The sequence below is a fragment of the Pteropus alecto genome, unplaced genomic scaffold (assembly GCF_000325575.1).
Source record: "Pteropus alecto unplaced genomic scaffold, ASM32557v1 scaffold43, whole genome shotgun sequence".
Taxonomy (NCBI): Eukaryota; Metazoa; Chordata; class Mammalia; order Chiroptera; family Pteropodidae; genus Pteropus; species Pteropus alecto.
The window spans coordinates 5053984-5066376 of NW_006435764.1; the positions used below are offsets into that span (position 1 = coordinate 5053984).

At 57.8% G+C, this 12393-nt stretch overlaps 3 protein-coding genes across 4 annotated transcripts in view; 1 reads left to right on the forward strand and 2 right to left on the reverse strand.

Annotated features, from left to right (window-relative positions):
- TMEM151A (transmembrane protein 151A) overlaps positions 1 to 199 on the reverse strand; it is a 5160-nt gene extending 4961 nt beyond the window's left edge. The window contains exon 1 of the mRNA XM_015588678.2: positions 97 to 199. Coding sequence (XP_015444164.1) covers positions 97 to 199 — 103 coding nt within the window. The remainder of the gene's footprint in view (positions 1 to 96) is intronic.
- Positions 200 to 2185: 1986 nt separating this feature from the next.
- Positions 2186 to 6396, forward strand: YIF1A (Yip1 interacting factor homolog A, membrane trafficking protein). Of its 2 annotated transcripts, XM_006911070.2 has the most exons (8): positions 2186 to 2401; positions 2977 to 3188; positions 3351 to 3455; positions 3590 to 3668; positions 5157 to 5214; positions 5389 to 5544; positions 6003 to 6096; positions 6194 to 6396. In XM_006911070.2, the coding sequence occupies exons 1-8, from the start codon at positions 2371 to 2373 to the stop codon at positions 6338 to 6340; spliced, it is 882 nt and encodes a 293-aa protein (XP_006911132.1). In that variant the 5' UTR covers positions 2186 to 2370; the 3' UTR covers positions 6341 to 6396. The 2 variants fall into 2 exon arrangements, with proteins under 2 accessions (XP_006911132.1, XP_024902112.1); XM_025046344.1 differs by lacking the exon at positions 5389 to 5544.
- Positions 6397 to 6773: 377 nt separating this feature from the next.
- On the reverse strand, positions 6774 to 8791 carry CNIH2 (cornichon family AMPA receptor auxiliary protein 2; the record flags this gene model as incomplete). Its single annotated transcript, XM_025046297.1, has 5 exons — positions 6774 to 7417; positions 7611 to 7754; positions 7857 to 7969; positions 8174 to 8221; positions 8645 to 8791. Coding segments are annotated over 5 exons (480 nt in total), but the record flags the coding sequence as incomplete, so codon positions are not given.
- Between the last annotated feature and the right edge of the window lie 3602 nt (positions 8792 to 12393).

Below are 12393 nucleotides of genomic sequence, written 5' to 3' on the forward strand. Positions count from 1 at the left end.
CAGCCGGCAGCGCCTGGCACCGCGGGCGCTGCCCCCGCCCTTAGGAAGCCCAGGCTGGGAGAACTGATGCCTGGGTTCCCCTCCTGAAGCGCTTGCGCTTGCGACCTTGGGCGAGTCCTTGCTCTCTGGGGCCTGAGTTGCCCCCGCTGTAAAACGAGAAGGAATCTCGATGGTGGGTTGGGTCCCCGCGGGGTCCCATATCTGCAAAGCAGGCCCAGGCCTCAGCCCACCCAGACCCCATCCTCGCTTGTAGGGGAGGAGGCAGTTACAGCCGAGAAAGATGTGATGAGCTTCATTAGCTGGACAGAGGTTCTGGGATCCACATAAGGAGGCAGGATGGGAGCCAGGAGACCCTGGGCTCTAGGCTGTATGACCTTGGCTTGGCACTCTCAACCCACAAACCTCTGCTTTCCCTCCTGAGATAGGTGTTGGATTCAATGGGCGAACATTCATCATACAGTGGGGTCTGTCCTGCATGGGAGGACCCCCTCCCAGGTATCCGTGGGCTCAGTGCTGCTCCTTGGTCCTCAGGAGCCTCAGACCTTCACACTTGTGGCTGGGTCTGGGCCTAGCCCCGCAAGTTAGACAATCAGTCTAGGACATTGAGAGCTGCAATGCTGATGGGTTTTGTTTTGTGATTTTTTTTCCCACCAGGGACAACTCAAAGGCCATTTGGGTCAACATCTCTAACTACTTTAAGATGAAGTAACCGAAATGGTAGAGAGAAGAAAGGACTGACCTAGGGTTCCATTCATTATTTATTTAATGGCACAGATATTTATCGAGTGTCTTCTATATCCAAGTACTGTGCTTAGCACTGTGAAGACAAGGGTAGGAAGGGAGAATAACATAGGCCCTGTCCTCATGAAATTTACATCCAGGCCAAACTCACTCACCCAGAGGGAGCCTAGAACTTGGCCTTCCTCCTCCACCCCAAGCCAGGTTAAGCCTCTGTTCCCTTTGTCACTCTGAGAGGCATAAGTAAAACTGACTCTTAAAGAATAGCTAGACTTTGGACAAGTGGATATAAGGGGGAAGGGCATCCCGGATGGAGGGACTTCTGGATAAAAGCACTGCGATTAGACCACGAAGGGTGAGTTTGGAGAGCAGGAAGGTCACCTGGTGTAACTGAACACTAGGTAGCTGAACACTAGAGGCAGGTCATAGAGGACCTGATCTTAATCTCTAGAAAGTGGTGGCTGAAGGTCTGTGAGAAGATTGGCCCCCGAGGACTGTCTCCCAGGAGGGTGGGAGTGGTCAGAAACTGGGTGGAGAGAAAGGAGACCCTGAATCACGGTGAGGCTTGGGAAGGGGGGTGGTCTCACTTCGACATAACCACAGGACCAGCAATGACTCAGGTGTTTCAACCGCAGCTTCAGGAAGCAAATCAGGACACCTCCAACCTTAAATCGGCTGGATCACTGGAGAGTCGGCGGGACAAGCCTGGGCAGTATCCCGTCCCAACTATACCATCCAATATCTGGGACTTCAGATATTCTGGACTTCGGTTTTTCAATATGTGTAATGGGTGTTTGTGTGGATCGAGAGCCCAGAACCTTCCAGAAGCAGACCCCTGGGATCTGCAGGATGACGGCAGTAGCAGTAGAGCATTTCAGCACCGGACAACGGACAGCACCCGCGCGGAAACGGGGTGGGAGGCAGGAGGAGGACTCAGCATCCCGGGGCTCGCTTGGCTGCGCTGTCAATGCCCGGCCCGTCCTCCTACCAACACCTCCCAGGCAGCCCGGTCTCCGCGCCAGGACTTGGGGAAATGTGGGGGACGGGAGAAGAAAGCGAGCATTGAGAGGAGGAGCAGATGCCCTGAGGGGCGAGGCTTGGCAGGGCCCTACCGCCCCATTTCCTCCTGGAGTACGTGCTGTGAGTGAAGCTTCGTTCCCGGACCCCAGCCGCCACCTGCCTCCTCCCGGTCTCCGCCTGGTGTAGTCGTGGCAAGACGAGCATCAAGGGCTCCACTGCGCGGGCGCAAAATTAATTCGCAACACTCTTTTACCTTAACCTATCTATTGGCTGCTCCCACCGAACCAGCAAGCCCATTACCCAATCCGAGAGCGCCTCTAATTGCCCCGCCTATCCCCAGTCCGGAAGTTGACCACGGCTGACTCCGTTTCGGCGACCCCGCTCCAGGAGCCAATTGGGAGAGGGGAGGGACGAACCAACGCGGCGGAGGAGCCAATGGCAGGCGGCGTAGGTTGACGCGCCGGACATGGCGGCTGCGGTCGCATATCCCGGGGACGTGTCGGGCTGCTCCGTAACCCCGGTCGGTGCCCAGGGAGTGGAGCAGCTGTCTCATTAGCATTCGTACCCACGAGGCGGCACAGCGGACCCTCCGAGAGAGCGAGCGTCGCGGCCATGGCTTATCACTCGGGCTACGGAGCCCACGGTGCGTGGGGCGCTGGGAGGGCGGGGCGCGGCCCGATCGGCCTGAGGAGGGTCGGCGGCGCGGCCCGCTCACCCTGAGGGCTTGGGGCGGCCGTGACCGCTGCCCAGGGCGGCGATGTCATTCGGGTTCCTGCCCCGCGTGACTCGGCAACGCGTCCGGGACTTCGCCCCCTCGGCCCAGTCCTAAGATCGGGCAGTGACAGCACTTCTGAGATCCCCGTGCTCGATCTGGGCACGAAAGGGTCCGTCTCCAGAAATTTCTTTCCCTGTCATGACCCTGGTAGGGTCCCTAACCACTGCCCAGGGCCTCTGATTACCCAGCGGCCGCGTTTCCCCGCTTTGTTCATTTGGAGGTACCGCCTAGCAAACTTCTACTCACTCTCTAAGTCTCAGTTCAGAGATCACTTCCCTTGAGATGGCCCCCAGGATCCCCCAGGTGCGCAACTACTTCCAGGTGCTGCCTCAGTTCTTTCTTTGCATACATTTAGCACCTCTCAGGACCCCTAGGGAAGGGGCGGTGGTTTGGGCTCATGCTTAGTATTTCTGTCACCTACTCTGGTACCTACAAACCCACAGGCTCCAAGCACAGGGCCCGGGCAGCTCCGGATCCCCCTCCCCTCTTCGATGATACAAGCGGTGGTTACTCCAGCCAGCCAGGGGGATACCCAGCCCCGGGAGCCGACGTGGCCTTCAATGTCAACCACTTGCTTGGGGACCCAATGGCCAACGTGGCTATGGCCTATGGCAGTTCCATCGCAACCCATGGGAAGGACATGGTGCACAAGGAGGTGTGGCCCTTCCCCAGGGCAAGGGTGGCAGGATTTGTGGCCAGGGCTGGGGCATCATGGGATCCACCTAATCCTCACAGCAGCCCTCAGGGAAGGAGCACACAGAGGAGCACCTGATGTTTGGGGTGCAGCTTGCCCACAGCCTCCTCTTTCCCCTCCCAGCTGCACCGTTTTGTGTCTGTGAACAAACTCAAGTATTTTTTCGCTGTGGACACAGCCTATGTGGCCAAGAAGCTAGGGCTACTGGTCTTCCCCTATACACACCAGGTGAGCTGCCTACCAGGTGAGCTGGCGGGCCCCCTTGCTTCCCTCATCCTGCCCGAGTCTGGTCCCCACACGTCAACCCCCTTCTTTCCTCTCTTGTCTTTTCCTCCTGACCTGGCCGCTGCTGCCACTGCCAGAACTGGGAAGTGCGGTATAGTCGTGATGTACCTCTGCCCCCGCGACAAGATCTCAACGCCCCTGACCTCTATATCCCCAGTGAGTCTTTGACCTGGGCTGGGAGACGTGGGAGGACTTGTGTCTTGAGGCATCAATAAGGAGGCTCATGCATTGATTCAACATCTGCTCTTGGTGCTTTTGTGTGTGGTGGTCACTAGATACCAGGTAGACAAAAACAGGGTGACTGGTAAGGAGCTTCCTGGGTATGCCTTCAGTGCCCTCGGGGGATGCCCTTTTGATACCTTCCTGCCTCCTGACTTGGACTATGACCCTCCCCAGCCTGGAGCCCTGGGTTTAGGCCTGGCCCTATACCTTCCAGCTCTGAGACCTCAAGCTGGCTACTTTCATTCTTCTGTAAAACAGGAATAAGAACAGTCCCTATTGCAAAGGATTTCATGGAGACTCAGTGAGGTGACGTGTGCTCGGCCCATAGGAAGCACGCAGCAAACAGTAGCTGTTAATCATTATTGTTACTTGTTCCTGCTCCAACATCGCCTCCTCCGAGGAAGTGGTCACTCCCTCTGCATTCCTGAACTGCCCGTCTGCATGGCACAGATCATGCTCCCCACACTTTGCTTTGTCTGGCAGACTCTGCACCTGACTCCTCTCCATTCTGTGGCCTGCACAAGGCAAAGCCCATGGTGGACACACTGGAGGAGGGGTGGGTGTGCCTGGACCAGCCCTCAGAGGAGCTGCCGGAAGGGCAGCTAGCCAGCCCATTTGCCCCAGGAAGGACATGGGTTCTTCCATCCCTCATTCCGTTTCCCTCTCAGGACCACCGTATAAGGTGGGAACTCCATTCCCCTTTTACATGATAAAGCCAAGGCTCTGAGAAACTTGAATCATCTTCGAGGCCACATAGCTTATTGGTGGTAGTGCTGGTTTCCGGACTCCAGACACTGCCCTCTAGTGGGCACATCAGTCCGGCTGTTTCGGGGGCAGAGGACAGGACTGATGAGGAAAACTGCTATGACAGCCCAGCTCCCACCGGCTCTGAGCTTTTGTGAAAATAATAGTTAAATGTGTAGCTCTCTGCATTGGAAGAATGGTCAGAGCTATAGCCAGCGCCGATGCCCAGATTTAGAATTTCTGGCTGTGGTGAGGTCATTCCCCATGGCCCAGGCTCCAGGGACAGTCTAGGCTGTCCGCTGAGCCTGCACATTGGTCCTATAGTCTTTCCTGAGATCAGTTTGGCCCCTGCCTATGGGTCTAGAGGATGAGCAGTAGCCTTGACCAGTGATATAGTTTCTGAGGCACAGAAGGAAACTTTGGTGAGTTTGCTAGCACAGGGATAGGGAGGCAGGTGGCTTGGTAGTCCTGAGAGAAGGGTCAGGTGGCATTTATACAGGACTGATCGGGGAAAGGCGCCCCAGGCAAAGCACTGGGGGTTGAGTGTGGAGGTTGGCTGGGTTGAGATATGCAGGAAAGGAAGTATGAGGGGAGGTAGGGGTGTCAGTGGCCTCAGGTGCCTAGTTGGGGGTCTCCAGTTGAGGAAACCTGGCTGATGGCATCTCTGGCTCTTGGCAGCAATGGCTTTCATCACCTACGTGCTGCTGGCTGGGATGGCACTGGGCATTCAGAAAAGGTCAGTGCCAACTCCCTCCCCATTCCTACCACTTTTCCCCACCCCTGCTCTTCTCTTCACCTCCCTAGGGAATCTGTGCCAGGCCTTAAGCCCCGCCCCCCCTACTCCTAGTTACACCTGAGCCATAGGATGGCTGGTTCTCAATTCCCCCACCCCACCTCCACATGGCCACAGGTTCTCCCCAGAGGTGCTGGGCCTGTGTGCAAGCACAGCGCTGGTGTGGGTCATGTTGGAGGTGCTAGCCTTGCTTCTGGGCGTCTACTTGGCCGCCGTGCGCAGTGAACTGAGTACCTTCCACCTGCTGGCCTACAGTGGCTACAAATATGTCGGGTGAGAACCTGGGGGCCTGGTGGGAGGCTGACCTGGGGGAGGGGACTGTGGCCCTGGGTTCCTAGCCTGTAACCCCAGCCTCAGATGGTGACCCTGGACATACCCCTACCCCTCTCTCAACCTCTGTCTCCTCTATCATAGAGGAACCAGCTGTTTCCAGCAGTCTCTTCAGACACTGTAGTGTCGTTCAAGAGGTCAGGAATGTAGTCACCCTGGGAGCACAGGGGAGAGGGGCCTTGAGCTGAGGTCGCGATGGTGGTCCCAGATCCATGTCCTGGACCACGTCCTGGTCCTTCCAGGTTTATTTTGAGTCTAGGTCCTTGTGGGGGCCAACTGCGGGTAAAGGGTCCTGGGTGGTGGTAGGTGGGTCTTGGCTAGGATCTGGGCCCTGGAGGGTGGGGCCAACCTCTAGTGTGGCCCCTTGTGGGGTCTCCAGCCTTCTCATTCCCGCCCCACAGGATGATCCTCAGTGTGCTCACAGGGCTGCTCTTTGGCAGCGATGGCTACTACGTGGCACTGGCCTGGACTTCGTCTGCGCTCATGTACTTCATCGTGAGTCTGGGCTGCCTCTGCCCCTCTCCTCCTGGGTGGGAGCTGGGGACGAGCTGCTCCCCCACCTCAGCTCAGCTTCAGCTCTCCTTTCTTCCAGGTGCGCTCTCTGCGAACAGCAGCCCTGGGCCCCGACAGCATGGGGGGCCCAGCTCCCCGGCAGCATCTCCAGCTCTACCTGACTCTGGGTGCTGCAGCCTTCCAGCCCCTCATCATATACTGGCTGACCTTCCACCTGGTCCGGTGACCCCTGGCCCCCACCGGCACTGATTTTTCCATACATTGAAGATTTGATTTCCTTGATTCTGTTTGACCCTAGTTTCTGGGGCCTGGGGGGCAGGTCACTGATACCTCTGGGCCTCTGCATTGTCCAGGGGAACAGACTTGGGGCTCTCTAGGAGGAGGGGGACCCAGGGAGGGCTTCCTGGAGTTGGTGACCTTGATACTACCTTGAAAGGCAGATGGAAGGGTTTCATTAAGAACAGCTGTTTATCTGTATCTGGGAAAGTGACAATAGAAGGGGACAACTGCCAAGAAGACTTCGAAGTCTAAGACTTCTGATCCATCTGAGAGCGTCACCAGAGGAGTCTGTGGGCTGGTGGGAGTTTAGCTCAGGGCTGTCCCCTATCCGGTCCCTTTGCCTTATCTCCTCTTTACACCCTTCAGGAGCAGAACTAGGGCCCACATGTTTGCAGTAGTTTATTCATATTTTGTCACAAATGGCCGGGGAGGGGGTGCTGGACTCCTCCAGGCAACATAGAAAATAGATCCAAGAGACAGGGTGGGCTGGGGTTGGGGTAAGTGGGGACAGGGAAGGGTCTGAAGAGAGAGAGCCTGGGGGAGGGGAGAGGGCAGACTAGGGGTGGGGCTGTCCCCCTGCTGAGCCTGCTCATTCTGGGTGTGGGTACCCCCCCACCTGCAGGGGGCGCCTTAGGGTGGGGGTGAATGGGGGCGGCCCAGAACTTCCAGGGTCAAGCCCTGCCCCTCGGCAGGGTCCAAGGTTCCCCCGAAGTGGACAAGGCCAAAGGTCCCGCCCCTTCCAGGACTGACTGCCATGGCCACAGGCTGGCAGAGGAGCTCCTGCCCCTGTTTAGAGCTCTGCCCAGCCCTAGTCGGAGGGGAGGGGGCTCTGAAGGCGGGAGGTCCCCGCAGCAGCAGTTTGGGGGGTGGAGAGGAGGCTGGGGGCACCAGTGCCCCCTCCCTCCCCAGGGCTGAGGCCTCTGTGGCCGAGGAGCAGGGCTGGGGGTGCACAGGCGTCCGGTCCGTTCTGGGCTCGCTCCCTGGCCGGCTTCCCCCTTAGAAACTCACCAGCGTATAAACCATACTGTGGGAAGATGAGGCAGTAAGCCGAGTCCGGAGCAGGCCTGGCTACTGGACACCACCCTGTCACACCCTGGGATGCTTTCAGTCCTCAAGGGCAAAGGGCAGGAACTTGGGGCCCAGCCATTCCTAGGATTGAAGGCATGGCACCAGGAGCATCCCTTCCCTGACTTCTGACTGCGTGGGCAGGGCCTCACCTGTACAGGTAATAGAAGAAGGAGAGCAGGTAGAAGGCGAGTTTGCACCAGGACTCCTTCTGGCAGTAGTTGAGGATGTCGGCATTCATGATGGAGACGGCATCATACATGACCTCAGAGCCATCCGCAGGGCGATGGAAGTACCTGGGGCGAAGGAGGGGCCTGAGTGCCCACCATGGAGGCTCCCACCCCCATCCCATCCCTGCTCCCCCATTTCCCCCTCCCCGAGGTGGCCGCTTCCCTCACCTCCAGAGGTGGTAGAAGAGGAGGGGGATGTTGAGGCCCAGGGTCACCCACTCTGCTGCACACAGAAACATCAGACAGAAGAGGCCATGGATGGAATATTCTGGGACCACCAGCTGGGGAGTGAGGATGAGAGGTCAGCGGCCTGGTGCCAGGACCCAAGCTTCAAGGGCACCCACAGTGACCTCTGAGAACTAAAAGAGCCTCAGCTTCCCACTTCCTCCCTGGTGGCAGAGCAGACCAAACAGTTCCCAGGTTAGGAAGATCACAGTGGGGCTGAGCTGGGCTAGGAGCCTCCTGCCCCCAACCCTGACACTGACCTTCCTCAGGAGGCAGCAGATGCGTTCGATGTTTTTTAAACGCTCGCGCTGTAGAGGGAGGAAAAGGCTGCGATGGGGGGCGGAGGAGCGGGCATTGGGGGCGCCCCGCCATCCTCCCGCACTCCCCCACCACCCTGCACGTGGCCGCTAGGGGGCGCCAGAGCAGTCTGCGGCGTTGTCTGCACGTCAAGGAGGCCGCTTCGTCACCATGGCAACCGTCACCATGGAGGGACCTTCACCCGCGTCTCCACGGCAACGGCCCAGAGCCTGGCAACGGCCACCCCGCCCGGAGGAACCCGAGCCCTGAGCCCGCGCCAGGTGTTTTCTGGGGGCGGGGACAGACAGGAAGGGGCAAGGCCAGCAGTCCCCCCACATACACCCCCGTCTTCCTGTCCCCCACCCTCCTTAGCCCGCAACAGATGGAAAGACAGACGGACGGACACACCTCGGCACAGCACATGTATCACTTACTGCCCGCGCTGGGTTCCCCTGGTCAATGGGGTTCTTGAAGTCAGTCCGCAGCTCGTCAAAGGCTATAATCTGGGGAAGGGGCGTGTGCTCGTCAGGGTTGGGGCAGCATTTTCTGGCCCCCCACCTGTTCTTCTGTGAGATGGGAATTCATAGGAACCAGATCAGATGGAGCTTGCTGCAAAGGTGGAGAAACTAAGGCCCAGCAAGGGGCAGGACCTGGCCCCTTGTGCACCCAACAGTCTGGAATGGAACCCTAATGTGCTGATGCCCGATTTAGGCCATGTACATGACACCTCCATCCAAAACACCCCAACAGATGGTGTCTGGTCTGCCCGGCCCTGTGCTGAGCACTGGGCCCTAGAGGCCTGGGACACAGCCCCTGCCCAGGTGGAACCCCAGGCTTGCGAGGAAAACCGTGAACTACATTCAAGGGTGATCAGGGCTGCAGGGTACAGGAAGAGCCTGTGAGGGGGATAATGGAGGCTTTGGGCTGGACGCTGAGCAGGTGTTTGTCTAGTGAACAAATGGGGAAGGCAGTCTGAGCAGTAGGAACAGCAAGTTCAAAGGCCAGAGGGTTGAAAGAACAAGGAATGTTTGGGAAGCTCCAGATTTGATGGGGCTAGAATGAAAGTGTGAGGTGAGTGGGAAGAAATAAGAAAATGGTGAAAGATGGGCCGGAGAGGTCAGTGGAGCCGGACGTGGGTGCCCTGTGAGACGAGACCCGATGTTTGGACTTTAACACAAAAGAAATGGGGAGCCATGAGGGGTATAAAGCAGCAGAGTGGGTTGATGTCTGGTCAGGTTGATGTTTTAGGGTTGATGGAGCAGGAAGTACAAACTGGCTAACGGTCCCAGCCAAGACATACATGATGCTTACTCTACGCCAGCAGGCTTTATGTTATGAACACATTTAGTACCTGATGATGTAGGTACTGATACTTCCATTTTGCAGATGAGGAAACTGAGACAGAGGTTAAGTAACTAGTCCAAGGCCACACACACAGCTAGTTAGTGGCAAGCCAACATGCTAACCCAGAATCCAGAGTTAAAATCCTTAACCACTTGTATCATACCCAGGCCAGACCAGTGAGGGGACTGTTGGAGCGTTGGGGTGGGGGGTGTTGATGGTGATCTGAGTAAGGAGAGTAGCAGAGCTATTTAAAGGCCAACTCCAGAGGACTTGAATGGTGGAGGAGTGGAGGCAGAGGGGCCCAAAGTGCCTTTGGGTGTTGGGGCACCTGGTGGATGGCAGTGTCCTCACTGGGATGGGGAACTCTCAGGGAGCGGGAGAACAGTGTTTGAGGGGATGATGGGACAGATCGGGGGTGAGCTGGCATGGGAGGAGGGCTGGCATTGGAGACTTCTGGGGTCTGCTCCTCTCAGAAGCAGCCCTAGGATGAGACAGCAGGCCCACCACACCAAAGCAGCTCAGACCCCAGAAGGCTGGAGAGAGAACATGGGCTTCCTGGAGGGAGCTGGGGCCATCTGGAGCAGCGCCCCCAACTCCCCGTTGACTCTGGGCAGCCCCTGCCTGCCAGGCATAGCAACAGGGTCCAGCAGGGAGCGGAAGGGTGCCGTATGTCTGCCCCAGAGCTGGCATCAGCAGCAGGAGGCGGGTGTCTCGCCTCCCACCCCCCAGGCTGCCTGGCACTGACTCAGCCCCCTGGAACAAACAATCCCCCACGGTGACAGCTGACACGCATCACTCACCACCAGCGTTGCCTAGCGACCAGTGGGGCCTGGGATCAGGGTGTAGGGTGGGATCTGGGGTCCTACCCTGGGAGCTTCTAGTTCTTGCCACTTTGAATTGAGAACCACACCTCCTGTCCCCACCCCCTGGGCAGGCACTGCTCTGGGCAGCGATGGATACACCACAGCACATTTTACCAACGAGGAAACAGACTCAGGACGAAGGGCTTTGCTAAGATCACCCAGCTAGATAGCTGAGTAGCTAGAACCAACACAGTGCCTGACACATAGTAGGTGCTCAAATATTTGTTAAGAAATCTCAGGCCCTTTCTCCCAGCCTGGGAGCCCCACAAAGGCAAAGTCTGAGTCTTATTAATCCTTAACTCCCCAAAGCTGTCCAGAGCTGGTTCCTAGGCATCATCAGTACAAGTTAGTTGGATGGACTGCTCTGAGGATACTCTGAGGATAGGAACCCCTATAGGGGGTATGGGAGGCGTCTGGTTGGGGAAGGGCTGAGAAAGTGGCTTCTTGAATTCCAGGAGCCTTTCCCCTAGGAGCTAGTGAGCTTTGTGTTCCCAGCCTCAATTCCTTCCGGTCCTTAGGACCCCAGCCCTCCTTCCTGCTTCTACCCCACAGCATTGTCCAAGGCCCAGAAGAGATAGGAGACTCAGACCAAGATAGACTCGGGGGAATGGAGGGAGGGAAACAGAACCAGAGAAAGGGGGAGATAAAAGAAAAAGCACCTGAGAGACCCACACACAGCGAGACAAAGCCAGGGCTGGAGATAGGGTTTGTGTATGAAGGTGCCTGTGGGGGCCTCGCTCACACAGGAGGGACAGTCTGAGTCCATGGAGTCCTGATGTAAAAGAGACAGGCAGTGGGGACAGCAGGGGATGGTGAAGGGAGAGACTGGGCAAGAGCCAGGGAGGACCATGGAGCAGGCAGGCAGCAGGTCCCAGGAAAAGAAAGGAGAGAGGAAGTGGGGAGACCAGGAAGGAAGCAGGTAAGGCAATGGGGAGGAAGTGAGAGGAAGAAAAGGAGGAAGGAGTAGGGGAGACTGGAGGGCGGTAAGGGCACCCCCCAGAGGGGAAGAAGATCAGGGAGGTGTGTGCTAGATGTGCCAGCAGAGGATGCTGAGCAGGCCAGGGCTGAGATGGGTGGCTGTGTGGACAGAGGATTGAGGGGGGCCAAAACCTCAGGGGACAGAGGAGGAGGGAAGGCAGCAAACGGGGGCCAAAAGCCACAAACAATGAAGTGAAGGCTGATGGTTAGTTCTGTAGTGAGAGGGAGGGAACCAGGCAGGGGCAGCACTGAAAAGACCCCAGAGAGAGAATGGGGCGGGGGGAGGGACCCTCCTAAGGGGAGGAGGTCAGGATAAAGAAATGAGAAATGGACATTCTGAAGGACCAGGTATGAGGCCAGGCCAGAGTGACAGACCAAAGGGAACACCAGACAAAGGGGAAAGCGGGGGCAGGAGGAAGAGGGAAGCTGGAAAGTGGGGAGGAAACCTGGTGGGGGGGAAGCCCTGACAGGAGGGGCAGGGAAACCCAAGGTGAGCTGGTGGTGGGGACCAGGTCTCTGGGGCTGCTTAGAGCCAGTCGCTGCTGGGTCGGGGTTGAGGGGGGCGTGAAGGTAAAGGGTTAATGAGCTCTGCGATCTGCAGGTCCTGTAAACAGATGCAGTTGCCATAGCAACCGGCTCCATCATTCTGGCTGGAAAAACCCACAAGGCAGGGGGGCGAGCAGACAGACAAACTGCCCGGCGGATAACGGGGGCGACTAGCTGGGGGATAGGAGGAGGGAAAGGCACAAGGATCCCAGAATTCCGCCCCACACCCCAAGGCTGCATGGGGTAGGATAGGGGGGTCAGGGACCGACTGACATACCCACAGACAGGCGGGGGTGGTGTAGGAAGGGAGCACCCCCACCGGCCGCCCCGGGGGAAGGAAGTCCGACGATGGGGGTGTTAACGGGGGCCAGAGTAAGCCGGTTGACGGGAGAGAGCCCAGAGGTGGCTCCAAGTTTCACCAGGCCCTGGGACCGTCCATCCGCCCGACCCCC

What these genes read in the sequence shown, in the direction of transcription:
- YIF1A (XM_006911070.2), top strand. Translation starts at nt 2,371, where the DNA reads ATGGCTTATCACTCGGGCTACGGAGCCCACG. An exon ending in CCCTGACCTCTATATCCCCA is followed by an intron (nt 3,669 to 5,156) that starts GTGAGTCTTTGA and finishes GGCTCTTGGCAG; the next exon opens with CAATGGCTTTCATCACCTAC. An exon ending in CTGCGCTCATGTACTTCATC is followed by an intron (nt 6,097 to 6,193) that starts GTGAGTCTGGGC and finishes CCTTTCTTCCAG; the next exon opens with GTGCGCTCTCTGCGAACAGC.